At 39.7% G+C, this 23,989-nt stretch overlaps 1 protein-coding gene across 1 annotated transcript in view; it reads left to right on the top strand.

Annotated features, from left to right (window-relative positions):
- Positions 1 to 23,989, top strand: part of ACVR1 (activin A receptor type 1) — a 79,176-nt gene that overhangs the window by 13,003 nt on the left and 42,184 nt on the right. The window contains exon 2 of the mRNA XM_032216867.1: positions 15,629 to 15,794. Within this exon, the coding sequence (XP_032072758.1) occupies positions 15,751 to 15,794 (44 nt within the window). The 5' untranslated portion in view covers positions 15,629 to 15,750. The remainder of the gene's footprint in view (positions 1 to 15,628; positions 15,795 to 23,989) is intronic.

The raw sequence follows: 23,989 nt of genomic DNA on the forward strand, positions 1-23,989 counted from the left end.
GCTGGCAGAGGCACCACAGGCCAGTCCTTTGCTGTTTCTAGGGCAGCCCTGCGGGCCAGATCTAATCACCCCGCGGGCCGAATCAGGTCCCAGGGCCTTGAATTTGACACCCCTGCTCTGCAGAACTGTATTTTGTGTTGCAAATGTGACTGCAGTACTGAATTTTGTGTTTTAAACTAAGACTAAATATTGGATCCCACTTTGAGAGAGTCCTTTTCTTTTAATTATAGCTTTGGCTCTAATAGCTGCTATGTTATATGACAGAACTGTGCAGAGCAGTGTAGAAGTAGACTAAAAAGTGTGCTGAGGCATCGTTTTTTTGCGAATACAAACATGTTATTGTGTTGACGTTCGTTAATTTTGCTTCCATAGAGCTGAATTGGTGGTGAGAACAGGCCTGAAGGCCTTGTCTGAATTATAGCTATAAAAATGAGTCATGAGATCAAGTTTCAACACAGTTTTCTAGCTCTCTGCGGAGGCTGCTGCTGAGCAACTAAAATGTGTAGAGTCATAGAACCTCTAAAGAGATTTGCTAAACTTTTTTTGTGCTGTGCGTGCACTTTCTTCCCACTTCAGTCTGTTGCAGCCGTCAATTGTATTATGTCTGGAACCCTTGGCTCTCTTTATAGTATGTTTATTCAGTTTAATCCGCTGAGCAGATTTAGAATCTAAGCGTATGCTATTAAAAGTGAATGGCAGGTACCTCAGAATTGATTGGGAAGTCTGAAATGAGGCAGGGCAAATGGGCTTTTAAGATGTACATAGGTCTTCTACCTCTTTTTTATTTTCCTTTTAAAGACTGTCCCTTTTACAGTAGAAACAATGATTCTTGTTGACTTTTTAAATTATTTCTGCAACCAAATAATTTGTAATGTGTAAAACATTCTGGTATTAATTTGAACATTTGACCTGAAGTCTGATTTACTGGATGTAATCTACTTGACTTTTAAAATAAAAAAAAGCAAATATAGGCATGAATTATTTGTGCTCTTTGTACAGAAAACTGTGAAGGTAATGTTGGGAAAGGCCATGAAAAATTCATAATCCATGTTTGGACCTTAGTATCGTTTAGCTCTCCTCTGGAGTGTCAGACCTTGACAGGCTATTTTGCAGGGCAGATCTTCCTGGAAGAAAACAAAAACAAACCATAACATCCTTCATCTGAAGATGCTCATTTGGATTAGACCTGATCCTTTTTTATAGTGGGCCAAGCAGCTATTCAAATTAAATCCACAAAGTTGGTTGGGTTGATAGTTCTGAATACTGGTCCTTTTTCTTTAGTGCTATTCTTGCTATTGTGTTTGCAAGTATTGAACCCAGTTATAAGCTCAGCAAACATGTGCCTGAAAAGGGTGCAATATTTTGGCTATTTTGACCGTGTGCCTTGTTGGTATGAAAAAAAGCCTTCTCCCTGGATCAAACCTTTGCATGTGAAGGTGGTGATGTAAAAGAGAATGTCTTTTGTATTACAGTTGTCCTGGACAGATTGTTTCCTGATTACTTTTAGATTTACAACTAGATTGGCAATTCTGAAAAAGGGAAGGGTTGGTTAAAATTATTCAAGATAAGAGTTGTTTTGTTCTGGATATAATGGAGAGAGAACAAGACAGAGAAAAAAGCCAAGAATATAAGTGGATTAGGGGGCAGGAGGGAGTGGAAGTTGTAGGATACATGTAGGAGAGTAGTGGGGTATTCCTTACTGGGATATTGGCAGCAACTAAAGGGGAGTTTTTAATACCATCAATCAAGTCATCCTTCTGAGTCATAAGGATACTGTTTTTCCTATCTGCTCATGTCAGCACCAGGAGACTGTTTTTGAGCACTTAGGTCATTGGCTTGCAATGTCTAATATTGTCACGTCTCACAAACCAAGGGTGACACATGAGTTACTGGTACTTCTGGGTAGCTTCTTTATTATTGTTTGCCTACAGACAGAATCTTGCCAGACTAAAAGAACTATCTGCACAATATAAACATTTTAGTTAACTCTAAACTGTATTTTGTGAACTACTAGGGGGAGTTGTCTTTGCTTCTAGCCTACCATACATTCCAAAGTCTGCTGCCTCTTTGCCTTCTGAGAAGCAGTTTCTCCCTCCTAGGACTCCAGACTACATTCTACCGCAAGTAGGATACTTCTGTGTTGTTCAAAATCTCCATAAAACTGGAGAAATCCTTTGGAGTTTTGGAGTAAAATGCTATCATTATGGTGATTATACCCAGTTCTACAACTCTAGGTCATTAAATTCCAGGGAAACAATAAGAATCCTTGAATGGTGCTTAAATTCGGTAATCAGTTGGAAGAAGGAGAACATTCCATAATTAAATCCACACAATATGGAGATGCTGGGGGTAAATAGGATATTAAACCTCAGGGAATTGAGGTTCAGCAGCTGGTTGCAGTCTTGTGAAAGTCCAGGTCCACAGTGGGACCTTCATCTTTTGGATTTGCAAATGATGTGAGCAATGTGTTTGCCTAATTCAATGCCAGTTGAAGCCATTCATGAAGGCAATTGAATTTTGGTGACACTTAGTCAGTTATCTAGTTACATCCTGCAAAATACCCTATGTGTGTCTAAAAATTGTGATTGGTGCATGATGTGGGAAAGGGGCTTCCTTGTTGGGCTCAATTGTGGTTGTAAGTTGAAAACTACCTCTAGATGGTAATTGACACAAACGTAAGTTCTTGGAATTGAAGCTCTAAATGACTCAATCTAAACTGTCCAAGAGAATTCACGTCTTTTCTGTTTAGATCTGCAGAAGTGGCACTTTTGAAGATGCCATAATTGCTCATGGCTCATTTTTGTAGTATAGCAGTTTTCTATATAGATACACTGTTCAGAAAATCTGCGAACAGGCATCTGTTCCACCAGACTCTTAACTGTTAATTTATTTTAGTGTTCATTTTAATTGTTGTTTTTAATTTTCTATATACCGTTTGCTAACCTGCTGTTAGCTACTGTTATTTGCCTTTTAAAACGTTTATTTTATTTTAATTTTTGTTAATGAATTCAGAAAGCAGAAAGAAAAAAAATAAAGTTATAAAACAAGAAGGAAAAGAAAAATGGCATATTTCAGGGTCCTCAACCCCAGGTCCGTGGACCGGCACTGGGTTGTGGCATGCCAGAAAACCAGGCTGTGCAAACAACAAAGCTTGCAGGATGAAGGCAGCATGCAAAACCACGCCCCCTTGGGTCCACGGAAAAACCTCTCAAACCAGGCCCGGGCGCCCAAAAGGTTGGGGGCCATTTGCATGCCTTCATAAATGATAGGAGCCAGTTTTGTCAAGTGGTTAAGACTAGAAATTGTGAAACTCTGCATTCTAGTTCCACCTTAGATTTGAAAGCACAGCTGGGAGACCTTGGGCCATTCACTCACCCTCTCAACCCAACCAACCCCATAGGATTGTCATGGTGGGGAATATAGGAGGAGGATGTCAAAATAGTATGTTCTCCTCCTTATTTATAAAAATAAAGGTAGGATGAAAATAAAAATTAAAGCGTGTATGTGTGTATATATATTCTAAACAAGATGATAACTTTCAAAACACTGACTTCTACAGAATTCCATACTCCGTTATAGTTAAAGAGTACTGTATTTTTCGGTGAATAAGACGCACTCCCCCCACCCAAGGTGGATGGAAATGTCCGTGCATCTTATAGAGCTAATATTGCTGATGCCCCACACCCTTCGGCTTCTGCCTCCCAGCAATTTACCTCTTTGCAGCAAACAGCCTGGTCAGCTTTAGCACATCCTAATTTAGCATGAGCAGCTGATTGGCGGTTGGATCTGCCTCCCAGAATACTATCTATCAGCTGTTCCAGGCTGCGGGGATTGCCACCGCCCATTGCCGCTGCCACATATCACCGCCTCCGCATGCCCCATTTTTGGCCTCCACGCATACTGTTTTCAGCCTCTACGCACACCATTTTCAGCCCATTTCAGGCAGCAGGGTTAGGTGAAAATGGGGCGCACAGAGATGACGATGGGCGGTGACGATCCCACAGCCTGGAGCAGCATTAAGCGGTATTCCGAGAGGCAGATCTAACCGCCAATCAGCTGCTTGTGCTAAATCAGGCAGTGCTGAAGCTGATCAGGCTCTCTGTTGTTTGCTGCAAGGAAGCAAATTTCTGGGAGGCAGAGGAAGAGAAAGATTTTTTTTTTTCTTGTTTTCCTCCCCAAAAGCTATATGTGTCTTATAGCCCGGAGCATCTTATAGTCTGAAAAATATGGTATTAAATTGAGGGCTAGTATTCTGAACATTTGTAAATGCATGGTTGGATTTTAGAGGTCTATTTTGAAAGAAACCTGTCAGCCGAGAAATAGCTCTAAATTATTTTAATTTGAACCAAATGAACTACATTTGTGAACATTATAGAATTGTTAAATAAGATTTTAACAGAGGACTATTATGTCAAATGCTAATCCCCATCCCAGGGAATATTTTGCAGAGCCCTGTAAAGAAAGGATTTTGTGAGTTAGATTTTCCCATCAGGTGAGCTGCTGAATCCTGCTTGTTGGTATGTACTTTCTGTTAACTTGGAGTTTTAAGAAATACATATAAAGTATGTCACAATACAGTTGATTTTCATATCATTTGTTCATTTTATAACCTTACAACCATTTGTTTAATGATTGTTTGAAGTTACAATGGAACTTTAAAAAAAACTAACAGGATCATTTTTCACACTTATGACTGTTGTAGGATCCCCATGGTCGTGTGATAAAAATTCAGACATTTGGCAACTGGCATGTATTTAGGACAGTTTCAGTGTCCTGGGGTCATGTGATCCTCTTTTGCAACCGTCTGACAAATTCAATGGGGAAGCCAGATTCATTTAACAACTATGTTACAAACTAAACAACTTCAGTGATTCACTGAACAACTGTGGCAAAACAGGTTGTACAGTGGGGCAAAATTCACTTAACAACTGTCTTAGCAATGTTGAGCTCAATTTTTTGCTCGTAAGGTGAGGACGACTTGTATAAGGGATTAAGTAAATTAAAAGTGCAATTTTGTACCATATGCCTGGGAATATATTCCATTGGACTTGGTGGGTCTATTTCTGAGTCAGTATGTTTACAGATTACATTGAAAGCTTATTAGATCATTATATTAGCAAGGATAAGTGCTGGCTTTGAGTGGCCTATTCAGCCAGAAAATTCACAGGATGACTGTGGCCCAGCTCTGTCCTTTAAGCTAATTTACTCATTGACTGATTTTACAGGCAGAGTTTTACTATATGAAAGCTGTGGTTTTGCTTAACCCTGATGCTGAATAAGTAACAGTGTCTGAAGTCACAAAACATATTAAACTATCAACCATAGTTTAGACCTGAGAGGGATTGGGCTGAAACAATATTCCAAAACCAAAGAAACCACATCATGGTATAGCATATGTATGCCCTTCCTATTGGAAGACAAATGGGGAGAAGCAGGTAACATTTTAATGCTAAGGCAGGCTCATGCAGCCTAGAACCACAAACTATACAGTAGTCCTCGATTTACAACAGTTCACTTAGTGACCTTTCAAAGTTACAACGACAGGGAAAAAAGTGACATAACCGTTTTTCACACTTATGACCGTTGCAGCTTCCCCATGATCAAAATTTAGACACTTGGCAACTGACTCGTATTTATGACGGCTGCAGTGCCTCAGGCTCATGTGGTCACCTTGTGCAACCTTCTTACAAGCAATGGAGAAGTCAGATTTGTTTAACAGAACCATGTTATTAACTTAATAACTGCAGTGATTCACCTAACAATCTGTGGCAAGAAAAGTCATAAAATAGGGGCAAAATTCACTTAAATGTTTCATTTAACCACATAAAATTTGGGCTTAGTTGGAGTCGTAAGTCATTCTGTGTACAGAATGAAAATTCCTTGTCAGGTTATATTTATTGTTTCATGTGCAGCTCCTGGGACACTCCAAAACAGCTTCCATCTAAGGTAGGTAAATAGAAGTCAGCCTTCAAATATCCAATGATAGATTCAGATTACATAGCCTGTCATTGAGGACATGGCATAATGCTCTAAACCAGGGGTGTCAACCTGTTTTCATTGAGGGCTGCATCAGGGTTGTGTTTCACTTTGGGGGCAGCTTGACATCACTTGTGTCGTTCCCGAGCTCCGTTTTCAGCTGTGATGGCCTGCTCCAGCACTCTGCCAGTGAAAACGGAGCTCAGCCCCCCCACCCCGAGCTCTGTGTCAGGGTTCCAAATAGCATCCAAAAGTAAATCAGAGTCCAAGGCAAAGTATCGTCAAAGTTCCAATTTATTTAGAGACCCATGTTGGTGCATCTGAAAAAAACCAAATCTGAAAGCTTCCCAGTTTCCCCCACCCAATTGAAAGTTCAAGATCTTGCCCCCACACCCACAAGCCTATCACATGGTCCAATGTTCCAGTGCCATGTTGGCAGCTTCCACTCATCCAGTTCCGGTCAGGTGCAGAGGTGCAAAGACAAATAATAACCATGGCTTTCTAGAAAGAATTTTGTTATGGCTACATAGCATCTAACTCCATACAATTCCTTCCTCCCATTTTCCCACAATAAGAAAACGCATAGTAGAATAATAGAAAGCATGGCAGGCCTGAGATCCTGCAAATATGGCTACATATGGCCTGATGCTCTGTTTTCACTGGCATAGGCACCCTGGCCAATCCTTTGCTGTTTCCAAGGTGGCCCCGTGGGCCATATGTAAGTACCCTGTAGCCTGAATCCGGTCCACGGGCCTTGAGTTTGACACCCCTGCTCCAAGTGAATGACCATGTCTCTGAATAAAGGTACTTGCAAATCAGGTTTCAGGTTTCCCCACCAAACAATGGATCACAAAATATGTCCCACTCTGGAGTAGTTTTCTATAAACCTGCTTCAAGTTAAAGCACCTTGAAATGTTTATCGATTTGTCCTGGTATGGCTAAGTGACCATGGAGGAATTCTAAGGAAGGATTTTAATTTTTTCTTTCTGAAAAGGAAGAAGTTGAGATGCTTCATACCTCAGTCTCAAATAGCTTCCCTTTGAAGGAGGGAGTTCCCCTAAGTTTAGGATTTTTAGTAAAGACAGGGAGGCCTGCCTTCCTTGTAAGTCATATGGAGTGGGATACAGCATGCCTAGAATTGGTGGGTTAGGGTTAGGGTGAAGCTGTCTTGATGCTGTGGTTCTGATTGCCCTCTTCTCAATTCAATTTTTTGCTGTAAGCTGCTCAGAACTACTTCAAAACGAGACAGGCAGCGAATAAATTTAATACACAACATACATAAACACACACACACACACACACGTACGTTCCTGCTCTGGCTGCTCTTTTGCATTGGTTTTAAATACACCCATGATTTCTAGTTGACTCTGGTTAGCTGCCTGCATAGCTTCTCTATTCTATATTGATTTTACAGAGGCCCTGAGGTTTGATTTTGATAGAACTGACACCGGAGACAGCTGTCTGTTAAGGAGGGTCATGCATACAAGCTACATTGATGAGAAAGATGTCTGGCGCCAGGGTACACATTAATAATAATATTTCAGTAAAGGGCTCTTTAATTTCCTCTTATTAAACTCCCTGACATGGTAGTCAGCATTCAAAGGCTTTTAACTCCTCCCTCTCAAACACTTCTGTCTGTAATGTTGGTGTTGAAGACGGAAGTATTATATTTATCTCTCTGTTTTGAAAGGAGGACAAAAAAGACAGCATATTTTGAGACTCTTATCAAGAGCTAAAAGAGAAATAAGAGTTTCATTAAAAATCTAGCCAGCCAGCAGGAAACGTGTTTATCTAATCATTTGTTTATGTGGAAAAGAATAAAAGTTTTGTTCCCTCTAAGCAAATGCAATTTTTCTCCTTTCCCTCTCGAGGATAGCTATAATTCCAGATGTTGTTTGGATTCATGATAGTGAATAGGGGGGAAAAAACCTTAATGATAATAACAGAGTCAGACTGGCTGGTTCTGTTTTGTCAGGGAAATAGAGAGATAAAAACTCCATTAATGGTGTGTGCTTTGCCTAAGTAGCTAATAAAACAATGCCTTCTTCACTGGAAATACGTCCAGAGATTGGCAGAGATCAGTGCCAAGAGCATAAAGTGACAGCTGGACAGGCTGATGTTGTGTTTGTGAGGCAGAAGTGATGGGTGTGAAGATAAGGTTGTTAATGATGTAAGAACCTTGCAAGTTTTTCTGTACAACCATTTTCTATCCCATTAACTAGTTATTAGTGATATGTATCTATCACTATGTGCAGCTAATTCTCGACTTATGACCAAAATTGAGTCCAGAACTTCTGTTGCCAAGCAAGGTAGTAACTGAGGCCCAATTGTATGACCTTTTTTCCATGGTTGTTAAGCAAATCACTGAAACTCAATGAAATCATGCAGTCATTAAGCAATGTTTGTCAGAAGCTGATTGGGAAGATCATAGATGGTAAATATATAACCCAGGGGACACTGCAACAGTCATAAATGCATGACAGTTGCCAAGCAACCAAATTTTGATCACATGACCAGGGGATGCAGCGATGGTTATAATTGTGAGGAACAGGTGCAAGGTCACCTTTTTTTCTGTGCTGTTGTAACTTTAAATGGCTGCTTTCACAGGACTAGACCCAAAAGTTGGAAACCCTGTTCTTCTAACCTGTATTGGACTAGCATGTTAGATAACATTCTGTAACCTCCTTCAAAGAATAGCCATCCTGTAATGGATTGATTTTAGGATAGCAGTAGCACGTAGATTTACATACCACTTCTAAGCGGTTTACAGAGTCAGCATATTGCCCCCAACAATCTGGCTCCTTAGATTGGACGAAGCTAAAGCAATAGTAGTGTTAATAGTGGCACCAACAGTAATAGATATCTTGGGTGCAATCTCCAAACAACTGAAGCACTACTCAAATACCATCAGCATTGACAAATTCACCACCAGTCAATTGCAAAAGGCAGCTTTACTCAGGATAGGTTATATTCTGTGACGATGCCTCTAGGGCCATAAAACATCAACATCTGCCTATTCCAGTTCTTGGGAAAGACTTGATAGGTGGATAAAAATGCCAATTCCAGTCTGAACATCTGGCTGACTGTGTGACGAACTATATACAAACAAAAGTTGTATAAAAGTAAGCACAGTAATCAGTTATAGAATAAGCTTCTAACTATAAATAGTTGAGATCTTACAACAGTTTCTTTAGTGACTGGTTGAAGTTACAGCGGCATTTAATATAGTGACTTACAACCAGTGGTGGGTTTCAATTTATTTTACTACTGGTTTGCTCGTGCACGCACGCTCGCACGATGCTTCTGTGTATGCCCAGAAGCGTCCCACTACCAGTTCGCCCAATCCAAGGGGAACCAGCAGAAGTCCACCTCTGCTTACAACCATTTTTCACACTTATGACTGTTGCAGCATCCCTATGATCACTAGATTAAAATTCAGATGGTTGGCAACTGACTCATATTTATGACGATGGCAGTGGCCTGGGGTCATGTGATCACTTCTGCGACCTTCTGACAATCAAAGTTAATGGGAAAACCCAATTGACTTAACAACTGTGCTATTAACTTAACAACTGCAAAGACTCGCTTAACAACTGTGGCAAGAAAGATTGTAAAATGGAGCAAATGCATTTAACAAATGTTTCGCTTAGCAACAGAAATTTTGGCCTCGATTGTAGTTTTTGAATATAATTCTATTTATAAAAAAAGCAGACCTAAAATATAAAGCGTCTTTCATGCTGAATTCGACTTCTGATCATTTTATGGATACATCTGTGTAGTTTTCTTGATAGCAATATAAATTAAGTGGCTATACACTATAAATGGCTTTGCCATTACCTGTTTCTGGAATATTTTTGGACTTTACACTTTGCACAATGCCTGCAGCATTTATACTACCAGTATATCATTCCAGTACTAACTAAATCCAATTCTGCTTAGTATTTTGGGGGTCAGCCATCAAAATAATCTTAGATATGCCAGTACAGACCTATATCTAGATTTATGAACTTCCATTAAATGATCTTGGAAGAATTGCTAAGCCACAATAGGTTAGGCTTGGAACATCATCTGAACCCAGACCATTAAGGGACTCTGCCAAGATTAATCACAGTTTATCCTTATGCTTGTGGTGCATTTAACTGAAGCATCACATGGCATATGGCCCAAACAAGAAAAGGGGTGGTAGCTTTATTGCTCAGTTTCCCTTCTCTCCAGACGTAGAGATGGGAGTCAGAAATGGTGTAAACTGTGTCTGCGTTTGTGTGTTTCTGTTTCTAGTATTGCTTCTAACTCATAGTTTTCCTCTACCACATGCACAATTAGTGTCAACTCCAATTAGACTACCCTTAGTTTGGGGGATGGGGGAGGAGTACACAAAGTGATATTAACCATTGGTGGGCACCCAAAGTAAGGTAGCTTAGCATTCATATCTCCCACTTGCTTTATAAAGTACCCTTTTCCCCTGAAAATAAGACCTCCCTGGATAATAAGCCCAATTGGGCTTTTGAGTGCATGCACTAAAATAAACCCTCCCCCAAAATAAGCCATCCCTGAAAATATTGCAACACAGCAGCAGCAACGAGGTGACCATGCTTGCTGCCTCCTGCACCTGAAAAATAATAACGCCTCCCAAAAATAAGGCCTAGCGCTTATTTAGGTGGGCAAAAGAAAATAAGACCCTGTCTTATTTACAGGGAAACACAATAATTGTGAGAAAACATTGTGGAGAAAGAGCCGTACTATATACTAACGTGAACTTCCTTTTGTCAAATGTTTAATATGCAGGTACTCCTTGGGTTACATAATAAATTGCGATTGGGATTGCTGTCACTAAGTGATGCAGTCTAAAGCAAGGTGGGATAGGGAGTGCTGCTGGAGATGGGAGAGACTGGGGCAGGGTCAGTGAAGCCATGTTTGAGTGGGAGAAAGAGTAGGAATGACATATTGGAGTGACTTGTGACCTTTCCTGCTGGCTTCCACATTGACTTCGCTTGGTGGGGAATGACGATCATGTCTTCACAGCTTCTTGCAACATCATAATCATGAACTGAGCATCTGGATTGCAATCACATATGCTGGTGGGGGAGAGATGCTGTGATGCTAGATTAGCAGTCCCCAATCTTTGGGGCTTGGTGGGCCACCTGGGGGAGAGGAGGGAGCTGCATACACGCATGTGTTCACCAGCCTTCTGCTTGTGCACCCCGGCCCGCCACTTGGACAGCCCGGTTGAGACTAGGCCGATATTAAATTGTGGCCAGGGGGTTGGGGACCCCCTGGGTTAAGAGGACTGGTCATAGGTCCATTTTTTTCCAGCACTGCCAGAACTTTGGGTGCTGAGCGAATGGACATAACTGAGGACATGTAATAAAATGTGATGAACTGTATTTTCTTTTGGGAGGACTTGTTTATTAACATTCAATGAAAAATCCAGAGTGAGGCATGCTGGTAGGTTTTCTCATTACTGTATAGGTAGGTCAAGGATTACAACCACAAATGAGACCAGAATTTGCATTACAAGTCGCATGGCTGTAAGTCAAGTTGGACCCAAAATTACAACAATGTTTATGGTAGTCACTAAGAGAATCGTCACGGTCATTAATCAAATCATGCAGTTATTAAGTGAATTCACTTTCCCCAATGGATGTTTTTTTGCTGGAAATCGCATTGTGATCAGATCACAACAGGATGCTGAAACCGGTTGTAAATACAGGCTGGTTGCCAAGCCCTCAAGTTGTGATCATGTGACCATGAAGGCAATGTGATGGTTTTAAGCTTGAGCACAAGTGATAAATCACTTTTTCTAAGGCCACCATAACTTTGAACTATAACAAATATACTAAGTTGTTGACTGCTTGTTGTCAGAACTTGTGAATAAGCATTCTGTAGGGAAGTGTTTTTAAAAAACTTAGCTTGTTTATTGTCTTTTTGGGGACAGTATACTGCCTGCTTCCCCGCTCCCCCCCAAAAGTGGCAAATTGGGCATTTTTTTGAACCAGAAAAACTGCAAGTTGTCTTTGTTTTCTTCCTTTTGTCTGGGGAATAAGATTTCCCAAATAATTTTGAAATGTAGGAAGAAGTTATGAGAACTGGTCATGAACTTTCTGTATTTTGAACACTGGTTCAAGGTTGTTTCCTTGCAAAACTACAAGACAATTTCCTTTGTAATGGAGGAAAAAACATATTTTTATTCGTTTTTCCGAAAACTTCTACAGTTCTAAGATAAAAGGGAAATGAAAAAGCACACATTGATTTCTGGGATGAAGTCCTATTTTACTCAAGTGATAAGTTTTTCATGCCTTTTTAAAGAAGAATTTCAGCTGCTGCCAATTTTAAGTTGTATCTGTTGAAGTCCTCAGCTAAGATAGCACCAGGATTTTCTGCTTAGAAATGGAATTTGTTTATTTTATTTTCATAATTACATGCTTTGTTCCATAGTCAAAAACCAAGGAATTCAATAAAATCTCAATAAAAATAATTGTAATAAAAATATTGAGAAGAGGGGCTGCTTTTTGTACTGTGTTCTAGATCTAATCAAGACTAAAATGACAACCAAAACATTTATTTACTTAAACATAAGTAATTAGGAATTGCTGCTGTTCAAAAGTTTTTAAAAGTCTATCTTGAATAGAGCTAATAACTTCATGGATAAAATCCATGTAGAAATACTTAATGATTTATATCTCCTTGCAATCTGACAACTCATAATGACACATACAATATAAAGAAAAATTAAAACATCTATATGGTATCTTTGTGGTTGCTAAGAGTTGTTAGCACACAATCACATAATGATACATTTAAAATTACACTGTAATCAGAAAATCAATTGACACCAAGAGATTAAGATCAAAACATATTTTGATCTTTTAAGTATGATAGTTATATTTATATTAAACATCAATATGGATATAAAATATGGGCAATATACAGTATCAGTGGAAGCCTCTCCAAAATATCTCAGTTGCCATATTAAATTGAATGTGATTTTTTTATTTAATTAATATCAACTAGATATTTTGGAGAGACTTCTAGAGATGCTATGGATTGCCCATTTTTATATCTGTATTAATACTTTATTTGTCATTTGTTTGTCATACTTAGTTGAGTGAGTTCAATTTCCTAGAGGCTATTAGAGAGGGGCCGGTCTATTCGCCACCAAAGAAATAGTCGAAAGCAGTCAAACCATTATGAGGAGCAATTCCTTTTTTTCTTTGGCTCTCCTCACCTCCTAAAAATATGGAACTAGAATGGGTTTCTCTCGTTTAAAAAAAAATATTTTTTTTATTTTTACAATATAAAAAGAGAGCAACAGTTTCAATGTCTATATAATTAACTGGTTACAGTTAATTTGAGCAATAGTCATCATAATAGAGGAACGCGGTGGTTCAGTGGCTAAGACACTGAGCTTGTCGATCACAAGGTCGGCAGTTCAAATCCCTAGCACCGCGTAACTGAGTGAGCTCCCGTTACTTTTCCCAGTTTCTGCCAACCTAGTAGTTAGAAAGCACGTAAAAATGCAAGTAGAAAAATAGGGACCACTTTGGTGGGAAGGTGACAGCGCTCCGTGCGCCTTCGGCGTTGAGTCATGCCGGCCACATGACCATGGAGACATCTTCAGACAGCGCTGGCTCTCCGACTTAGAAACAGAGATGAGCATTGCTCCCTAGAGCCAAAAATGACTAGCTCGCATGTGCGGGGGAACCTTTACCCTTAAATAATAACAATAACAGTAATGTTCATTAATAGTGATCATATAATAACAGTATTTTCTCATAATATTAATATGTAATTGTTGATATTAAATCATATTAATAATAAACCTTATAGTGAAATTAATCCTTCTCTTATAAGATATGGGATATTTTGAAACATGGGGTTCATTTTATCAATGGTTAAATAACAGAAACAGAAGTTAGAACATTTTGAATGGGTTTCTCCTTGAGCTGTCTCCTAAGATGGGCTGATTCAGGTTAGAAGTCTCTTGGAAGCAACATTGAAATGGCTTGCAATTGATTTCCCTCCCCCCCCCATCATATTGTTTCAACTGATATTGCGTATAATTCAGGTATTAAAATTTGGTGTCCAGTTCCGGTCATTTATTTTATTTTATTTAGAAATTTTATATTGCCACCTCCTCGCACATGACGACTCAAAGATATAAAAACGCCACATTAAAAAATAAAAATAATAATAAAATAAAATGCTAAACTTTTTGACACCAACCAAGTATGAAAAAGACTTGGTAAGGATCCCCCCCACCTTCCTTAATCAAGCTGCACTTTCAGAATGCTTTGAACCGCATTAACAGCAAGAGATTTGTCAGTGATGCAGAGAAATCAGTTGGGCTGAAGCAGTTTGTGGGGGTTTGTTTGTTTGTGATTCTGGTTATCTTCTTTAAATCTCTAAGTCGGTTGGTTAAGCCCAGCAGAGGGTTACAAAAGTTCCGTGATTAATCTTTCAATGGCAGTGAAAGAAACAAGGCAATAATCAGCCGGTTGAAAAAAATGGGGGTTCTCCTCTAAAGTTTGGCAATACAAACTTGAGAGCTGGGGGCTTCCTTGATCGTAAAAAATTAAATTGGGCCATATGGGGCCTGTGGATTGCCGATCCTTTCTCCAAAATAGGAGTTCAAAAAGAGCAGCTTGAGAACCACATGAACAAAACCAGACATTTGTGCTGCATTTTGTGGAGGATAGGTTGTTGCTACGGGTCCCCCCCCCCTTTGCATTTTGTGAAGTAAAATGGTGGGCGGGGAGTCCTTTGCAGATTCACTTTGGGTTCTGGTCCAACCAATTTTAGTTGTCCAGTGTATGGCAAGCATTCAAATATGATGGGGGCAGATCTGAAGGTAACTTTTAGCTTAACAGGTAACTTTTAGCTTAACCTCTCTTTGGAGAAGAGAAAATTCTGCAGTCTGAGCTTAATTGTAGAACAAATTCTGTCTCATCTCGTTTTCTGCTGAATTTCTGCTTCAAAGTTCGCCGGTGGAAAAGCCTGTGATGATAGCCATAAGCTGTAAACAGGCTTGTATGTGCACAAGTATCCCTTCATATAAGAGAGGATAGTGGAAGGAATTCTGGTCACCACTGCGGCTTTTCACAACTTAAAAAAAATTAGCAGAAGTCAAATAAAGTAGTTCAAGAGACATATATAGCTTATGGTACCCTTTATTTAAGGGGACGGGATGGCTCAGTGGCTAAGATATTGAGCTTGTCGATCAGAAAGGTTAGCAGTTCGACGGTTTGAATCCCTAACACTGCATAATGGAATGAGCTTCCGTTACTTGTCCCAGCTTCTACCAACCCAGATGTTTGAAAGAACATAAAAATGCAAATAGAAAAATAGGGACCACCTTTGGTGGGAAGGTGATAGTGTTCCATGCGTCTTCGGCATTTAGTCATGGCGGCATTTAGTCATGACCCCAGAAACGTCTTCGGACAGCGCTGGCTCTTCAACTTTGAAACGGAGATGAGCACCGCCCCCTAGAGTCGCGAACAACTAGCATGTGTGTGCAAGAGGAACCTTTGCCCTTTACCCTTTATTTAAAACAGTGTTCTTCTTTGATTAGTCACTCTTTTATTTGTAAAAGGAAACTATTTGTTCTCAGGGACAATATTGATCAGGTTATATATGTTTTTTGCCTTTGCTGCAGAAAAAAAGAAGCTTTACTTCATGGCAAGGAGTAATATCCTGCAACAGAAATTGCCCCCCAAACTGGGCAGAAGGAATCTTCATAAATTGTGACGTGCAGACCTTCAATCAGATTTTGCTGAAATGGGTTATACAGCTCGCAGTTCAGTCCTGGGATTTATTCTTAAGTAAGTATATATAGAATGGAAACTGCATTAAGTAAACAATACAGTGTGTCAGTCATGTGTGTGTGTGTGTACAGCATATATATATATGTGTGTGTGTGTGTGTGTGTGTGTGTGTGTGTGTGTATAAATACAGTATATATATATGTACATACATACATATACATATACGGTATATATGCTGGTCTTGTTGTATTCGGGTCTTTTCCCATGTAAGACCCGAATACAACAAGACCAGCATACCTACACCCGCGAAAATCTATGAAAACACACACACACACACACATGTATGTATGTTTGTGTGTGTGTGTATATATTTGGCGAGGTCTCACTCGCTATCTTCAGGCTGGGTTTTGGGCTTAAAGGTTTTTTTGGATCTGATTTGCCATTGCCTGTTTCCCAAGGACAACCAATTGCCTTTGTGCCTTACACTAGAACTCAGTCTGAAGTTCTAGTCTGAAGCCTTAAGCACTACACCAAACTGGCTCTCACTATTTCTTAGGGTAAAAGTAAAATATATTAAAATTCATGTCTCAACTCTTGAGATATGTTATAATCCAGGTTTCACGGGGGCTAAAGCAGAAGCAAAAGTATTTTAGCACAATATATCTGAAAGATATAAGATCAAAAATGGTTGCTTCAAAGTGAGATGGAATAAGTTTGACTTTCTATGATAGTCAATTAACCAGTGAAATAAAATCAATTATCCTTTGCACATTATGAGAAATTCAGGATACCATTACATTCAATCCAAGTCAATGTTGAGTTGAATGGTCTTCTGAATCTAATCTATAAATATTTTTTTTATTTATCTTTTAATGTATATTATGGCATAGCAAAATAACAATGAGGCTTTGTAGTGTAATTGTACCCATCTGTACTTTGCTTCTTATATTACTGTGTTCGATCATTTGATGTGTGGGAATATACCTGGGTGTAACTCCTGAATGATTACTTATGTTTCTAATGCCATACTACTATTATAAATAATTGACCACAGTTTGGGATCTAATATGTGCTTCTTCTCTGGGCAAACCTGGTCTTTATTTCAACTTCAGCCATGGAATCCTAATGTTTCTTCTTTCAGGGCCTGTTTTCTTTTTTTCCTGAACACCCAGCTCAAGTTGTCCTTTATGTCACCCCTATCAACATTGTGATGGCTCATTGGCTAAGACACTCAGCTTGTTGATCAGAAAGGTTGGCAGTTCGGTGGTTCGAATCCCTAGCACTGCATAACCGAGTGAGCTCCCGTTACTTGTCCCAGCTTCTTCCAACCTAGTAGTTTGAAAGCCCATAAAAAATGCAAGTAGAAAAATAGGAACCACCTTTGGTGGGAAGGTAACAGCATTCTGTGCGCCTTTGGTATTTAGTCATGCTGGCCACATGACCATGGAGACATCTTTAGACACCGCTGGCTCTTCAGCTTTGAAACAGAGATGAGCACTGCCCCCTAGAGTTGGGGACGACTAGCACATATGTGCGAGGGGAACCTTTACATTACCTTTACTGTTCTGACCCCCCTCCTCCATCCAGGAACGAAAGCCGAGACAAACGTAAATGAGAATGTTTTTAATAAGTCCAGACTCCCGGTGGCTGAAAGCCAAGTACACAAACAGATAAGCACTTTGGCAGCAAGTCCTACAAACCTTGGCAGCAATGCTAACAAACTCTGGCAGCAATCCAACCTGCCAAGTTTGTTTCTCGTTAGTCCCTAACGTTGACTTCTGCAAGAAGGGCGTGGCACAAGCAGTCTCTTTTATAATCTGGAGAGGAGCTTAATGAGCATTAGCTGAGCGTAATTACCTCCTGTAATTACGCAGGTGTTCTTGACGCCCGAGTAGCCCTTCGACGGCGTGCATCCCGGAACAACTCACAGGTGGTTTCTGGATCACTCTCCCCATTGATCCAAGACTCAGGCGCCACCTGGTGGCCAACCAGTCTCTCTACGCCCTGCTCGGAGTCGGAACCCTGTCCAGGGTCCTCCACATCCTCCAGGGCCGACTCATAAGGCCCCTCGCTGTCGGAGTCTGGTGGCAGCTCCAACAGCTCCTGCCGGGCCACAACACTTTACTATCAACATTGCGAGGCTGATTAGAGTCTTGTGATAATTTCAAGGGCAGAGCTCCAAAAGGGTCTCGGTAAGGGGTCTTTAGTTGGAGTTAAACCTGCAAGCCTATGGTTTCTCATCTATTACAGGGGTGGGGTACATTTTATGCCTTAATGGATAAATAGGAACCTGACCAAGCATGTTGAAGTCTCTCTTGGCAGCAAGAAAAGGCACAGCCCGCTATTGGTATGCAAGCCTCCCAGCGCACTTGCACAGATAGCCCTCTCCTGTTGGCATATACTCATATTCCTATATAACAATTGCCTGTGGTTCCCCTTAACAGTGAAAGGAGAGAGGAATCCCTGAGGGTTGCTCATCTAAAGTGTTCTACAATCTAGAAATAGCTTCACTTTCGAATTTTCCAGTTGAATAAAATGTGGATGAAATCTTCGAGGAGTACCGTTTCATGATGATCCAAGCACCTTGAAACCACTGAACGTTAGTTTTAAATTAACTTTAAGGGAAAATCATACGCTGGGAAATGATTGTTTTGAGTGACTGGAGTGGCAGTGTCTCCAGCGAAGTGCTTTTTGGTGGAGAAGCAAGAATGAAGTGAATCCCTGGGACACCTCCTGAACAGTGTTTCTCAACCTTGGCAACTTGAAGACATCTTCAAGTTGCCAAGGTTGAGAAACACTGGAATAGAAGAAATTAGCTTTTTTTTTTTGGAACCTAGATTGGATCCTTGATTGATTGTGGGCCACCAAATTCTCAGTTCCTAGCAACAGCATAACCTAACCTGATCTTTCAAATCCTCCAAGGGTGCATTTAGTGTTACTGTAACTTGAGTCTAACTATCTTGCTATTGGTCATCCTCTTCCTCTTTTTCCTTTCACCTTTCCCAGCATTAAGGCTTCTCCAGAGAGCTAAGTATTTGTATAATGTGTCAAAATAAGATAATTTGAGCCTCATCATTTGTACCTGGTATAAGACCCCTGGGTTGATTTTTTTTTTTTTTTAGTGATCTATTTTCTGGAGTGGACACTGTTCTCAGGAGTCTTTTACAACACCAAGGTTCAATAACCTTCCTAGCTTATTTCTTCAAAGTCCGACTTTCACTTCCATAGAGTGTCACAGGGGATACATGGCTTACATGATTCTGATTTTTATAAAGACATCTTTATAGAGATGTCTTTAAAGACATATGGATATCTTCCCCAAGGCCTTCATAGCTGCTTTACCTATTGCTAATCTGCAGCATATTTCTTGAGTGCTTGTTTCTTTATTATTGATGGTTCAGCCTAAAAGGTAGATACTATCTACCATTTTGACATCTTTATACCTGCTGTCATTACTGTGATATTCTTTATATTGAATTTTAGTCCCATTTTTTTTTCAGTGTAATCCTTGACTTTTATTATTGCAGTTTGCAAAAAGCCAATGTTTTCCTCTAAAAGTGCTGTGTTGGATTGATGGCCAAGCTGTTAGAGAATCTTGTAACTCTTGGTTCAGTAAGCAGTAGCGCCTAATAGTCATTTGGGTTGCTTTACCTAATTTCATGACAAAAGAAAGGCATGGAGATAGCCAGTTAAGATTTGCTTTCCCCCATTGACTTAATGTTGGTAACTGGACTACAAACTTGTATAAAATATATATGTTTGGAATTTATTATGTTCCCATTATACTAAGAAAAGATCTTGTGTTGAGCAGCGATCCTGATACAGTGAAAACTTTAAGCAGGACAGATCCTTGCAATAATGAATGCAATTAATGAATTAGTTAGTAATATTGTTATTAGGCTTATTGTTACTAGGCTTCAGTACTTTTGCAAAGTCCTTAGATAATAGTCTAAGTCCTGAAATGTACTAAATGTTCCTAGGAGGAGCAATACATGCAATACATAAGGAAATTTCTCTTAATTTCTGCTGTTCACTTCTCAAACATTTGAGAAGTGTTTGAGAAATGTTTGAGAAGTGAACAGCAGAAATTTAAGAGAAATTTCCTTATGTATTGCATGTATTGCTCCTCCTAGGAACATTTAGTACATTTCAGGACTTAGACTATTATCTAAGGACTTTGCAAAAGTACTGAAGCCTAGTAACAATAAGCCTAATAATAACAATATTAGGGTAACTTTGCACAGCGTGATGATGGTCACAAGTATTACTAATACAGTATTCCTTTTATTTGTCATGTATATATATTTGTCTCTAACTCTACTGACAAACTAACAGAGCCAAATTATTGTATTGTATAGAGCAGCTTTAAAACAAGCTTACATATTTCTTTCTATTTTCCCCAGGAAAAAAAAAGACCTCCAGAGACTTGGGGATCTTGTACAGAAATTGACTGATGAAAGGGCTCAATATTTTGTAGTTTAAGCACAAGTGTAACAGATATAGTTGAGAGCATTCTTACACCCATATGTGGTAAGAACTTTTATCCAGTGGTGTTTGCTCGCTTTCACTAAGTCCAGGCTGATAGGTTTTTTTGAAAGTAAAATAGCTGGGTGTTTTGAAAGCTTTTGATGGAGTGTCACAGGATTCCTTGTATTACAGGAAAGCTCAATACTTTCACATTCTATCACTGTAGATTGATTCTAGTTTTTTGTATTTTTATTAAAAGTAATCCTAATGTAGGGATTTGTTTAATGCAGAAGGATATAAAAGATGGGTTGAGTGTTACTTTTATGATAGAGTAACCTCACTTTGAAAAGTCTTCCCCATTCCTTATACAGTAGGAGGAAAGTTAGAAACATTGATATTATTAGTGGCTTCTTTGCTTGGATTCAGCCTGTGCAAAAATATGCTTGATTTCATCCAGATCGGGAATGAGAAATTGATATTTTTTTGCAAATTTTGTATACCATTTTATAATACTTCTATATAAAATTGATTGGACTTTTGGAGGACTTTGATCCCTACTTCACCAATGAGTACCATTTTGTTTCTCGTAGTACCCCTCCTGCTTGGTATCTGGTCCAGTGGTGGGTTTCAATTTATTTTACTATCAGTTTGCTCATGGGCATGCTTGCGCAACACTTCTGCGCATGCTCAGAAGCCTCTGGGTAGGTAGGCGGAGCCTCCCACCACAACCACTCTGGTTCATCCGATCTGCGGTGAACCGGCAGAAACCCACCTCTGATTTGGTATTAGGACTTTTTCCTTTTACTTGGCCCACTTGCTTCCATGTACTTAGAATGATGGTCCTTCATATACAGCATTCTCAGCCACATTTTCATTTGTCAGGATTCAAACCAAAAAGTTAATTGTACATAAGGAAGACTGCTGTAACCACAATCTTGTATCCATTATGTAGCATAGCTGCGGTCCAGCTCAGTGCAGCCATGTGGACAAATTGCAAGCTTACAATTGAGTAGTCTCTATTCTTCTGGGAAAATGAAATAGCTAAAGAGCAAACACAACATTAAGAACTTCTCCTCCTACAGTGTCTCTGCTCATCCCCCAAGGTTCTTTTTCAAAATAAGGGATTTAACCTTCTGGCCGGGGCATTGTCCTATACCTGACAAGTTTACTGAAGAATTTTTTCTCCATTGTAGTTAACAAACATAAAAAAGAACTGGTAGTTGACTAGTATCACAAAGTTTGCTGGGCTACGGTGAGAAGAGACAGCTATCAAAATCTAGCTTGTGGCTAGATTGTATTTACTGTGCAGCATTCACTAAGTAAATCTCTTGCCCATTGTCAGTGTTAACCTTACCCTTAGTATGCCGCAAAATGTATATCTATTATAATTCTAAGACAATAAGTTGGTCAGGCAAGGGTTGATATTAGAGCATGGTTATTAATCTTTAATTACAGGCTTAAATGCCATTATTTACCAGCTGAGTTGATTCTATCTCTTCTTTCAGATTAGTCTGAGTCTTCTTGCATTAAAACCTTCTATAATATGGCCTCTCTTTGGATTTCACTCAGGTTAGGAGATTTATTAAAGAAAGGCTTTTAGTCATTGAAGCCCAGGATGAAAGAGGATTCATTCCAAATTCTGTCCAAACTTAGTTTAACCATGTAAGGTGGCAACCAGCCAACTACATCAACTCACTCATCATTTCAACCCAATAAAGTTTCTTCTTCTGACACAGATATAATAGTATACACCCTCTGTGCTTTTACACAGTACATTCAGCACATCCACAATGAAACTCTCCTTATGTTTGTGGTTCATGTTGAGGCACTGCTCCTTTTACAGTGATATTTGAGGAAGACTCCTCTTCCATTTCTTACTACATACAACTGAATTGTCCTGAGGAATTTCTTATCATTTTTCTCTTTTCAAACAAGAAAACTGCTATCATCCTTAAGGTAGCAAAGTTCTATATTGTTGCTATGAATGTGCACAAACAATTGTCTATACTCAGTGGTGAGATTCAAATCTCTTTATTACCGGTTCTGTGGGCATGGCTTGGACGTGGCGTGGCTTGGTGGGCGTGGCAAGGGCAGGATACTGTAAAATCTCCATTCCCTCCCCACTCCAGGGGAAGGTTACTGCAAAATCCCCATACCCTCCCGATCAGCTGGGACTCGGGAGGCAGAGAATAGATAGGGCGGGGCCAGTCAGAGGTGATATTTACCAGTTCTCCAAACTACTCAAAATTTCCACTACCAGTTCTCCAGAACTGGTCAGAACCTGCTGAATAGCACCTCTGACTATACTGCACATGACTGATATCCTTATACCAGGTTCATTTGTCTTTTGGTTCTGTGGATGCTTTGTTGGTTTTCTCCTCTCTTTCTGCGGTAATTAGATTATGTATGTTCTATTTTATTCAGTCCCTGATCAAATAAATATCTCATCCCCTAGTACATCAAGCAGGCTCATCTGCCTTGCAATCCCAAAGCAGCTTTTCCTCTATTCTAGAAAGTAAGCATTCATGGCTGCTCTTTTCTAGCATTATATACTGTGCCTCAAAAAGCTTGTTGTGACAGGAAAGTTACAGGAAGAGAATGATTAAACTTTCTGTTTAATCTTGTGATGTGGCAGAAGTTACAACATTAGGGCTCCCTAGAGATTTCATATAAAGTGTCATGAATTTTAAGGGCAAGTAGAGAAAGCTGTTTATATGAAAGAACTTTCAAGAGTAAATAACCAAATGCCCTTTAGTGTGAGAATGTACCTTTTAGATGGAATGTTCCCCTTCTACATCCCAGGGCCTTTTGTTTTGTTTTTCCTGGTTGAGACAAATAAATAAATAAAAGAGTTTTTGTAGCAATTAAACCGAAAAAAGGACACCCTATTTTCAGGTGCCGAGGAAGAGCGAAGTAGCACGCACAGAGGCTGCATTGCAGCATTTAGATTTCTAAATGTGTTCTTGGCTTAGTCTATCATATTTGCAGATGGCCTACTCTCTGGGGATATGCTGCAACCTTTTTAAACTGGCTTCCCTCCTCCCTTTACTATTCTTCTACAATTAGCTTGCTTGTTGTCTCCCAAGATATTATACTGCTTTTCCCTGCACAGATTTGTATTTTGTGGTGAACATATTTAATGAACAGCTGTGCATCTGAGTCACGCTGCAAATTATCCATCCCCCCCTCCCTTTCCCTCTCCGCCTTTAGCAATAAGGTGAAACGTCTCAGCTGAAGTGTAAGTAAATTCTATCAGCTTCCCCAGTGGGATAGCATTGGGGAAACTGGAAAGAAAGGATGGAATTGCGGCAATTGCATGCATCAAGAGGCTTCTTCAAGTTGAGCTCAACTCCTAGTGACTACATAATACATCCAGATAAGCCTTTTGGCCACATACAGCATTGGTGTGCCACTCCTTCAACTTCCCAGTGTAAACTGCACCTAGGAACTTCTTAGTAGGGTCCCTTCTAAGTTATAACTGACTTTGACTCTGGTTTTCTTTTTCCAACATCAGCCAGCGTCCCTACGTGCTGCCACTTGTGTTGTGTTGCATTCTCTGTAACTTTTTTCTTTTTGACGGTGAGAAGATAGGACATATGAGATTACCGTCTTCCCCCAAACACTCAGGACGCAGAAGTTGTAATTGGTAATTTCTTGGAATGGGTGTTTGTATGTGTGTAGAAATTCTACTGGCTAGAATTGTTCAGGTTTCTATTTATGGCAGCAGTCCTTCTGTAAGTGTGAATGCAACACATTGTTAACACATTTTAAGTATCCTGCTGGCT

This window comes from Thamnophis elegans, chromosome 1 (genome assembly GCF_009769535.1).
Source record: "Thamnophis elegans isolate rThaEle1 chromosome 1, rThaEle1.pri, whole genome shotgun sequence".
NCBI classification, from domain to species: domain Eukaryota; kingdom Metazoa; phylum Chordata; class Lepidosauria; order Squamata; family Colubridae; genus Thamnophis; species Thamnophis elegans.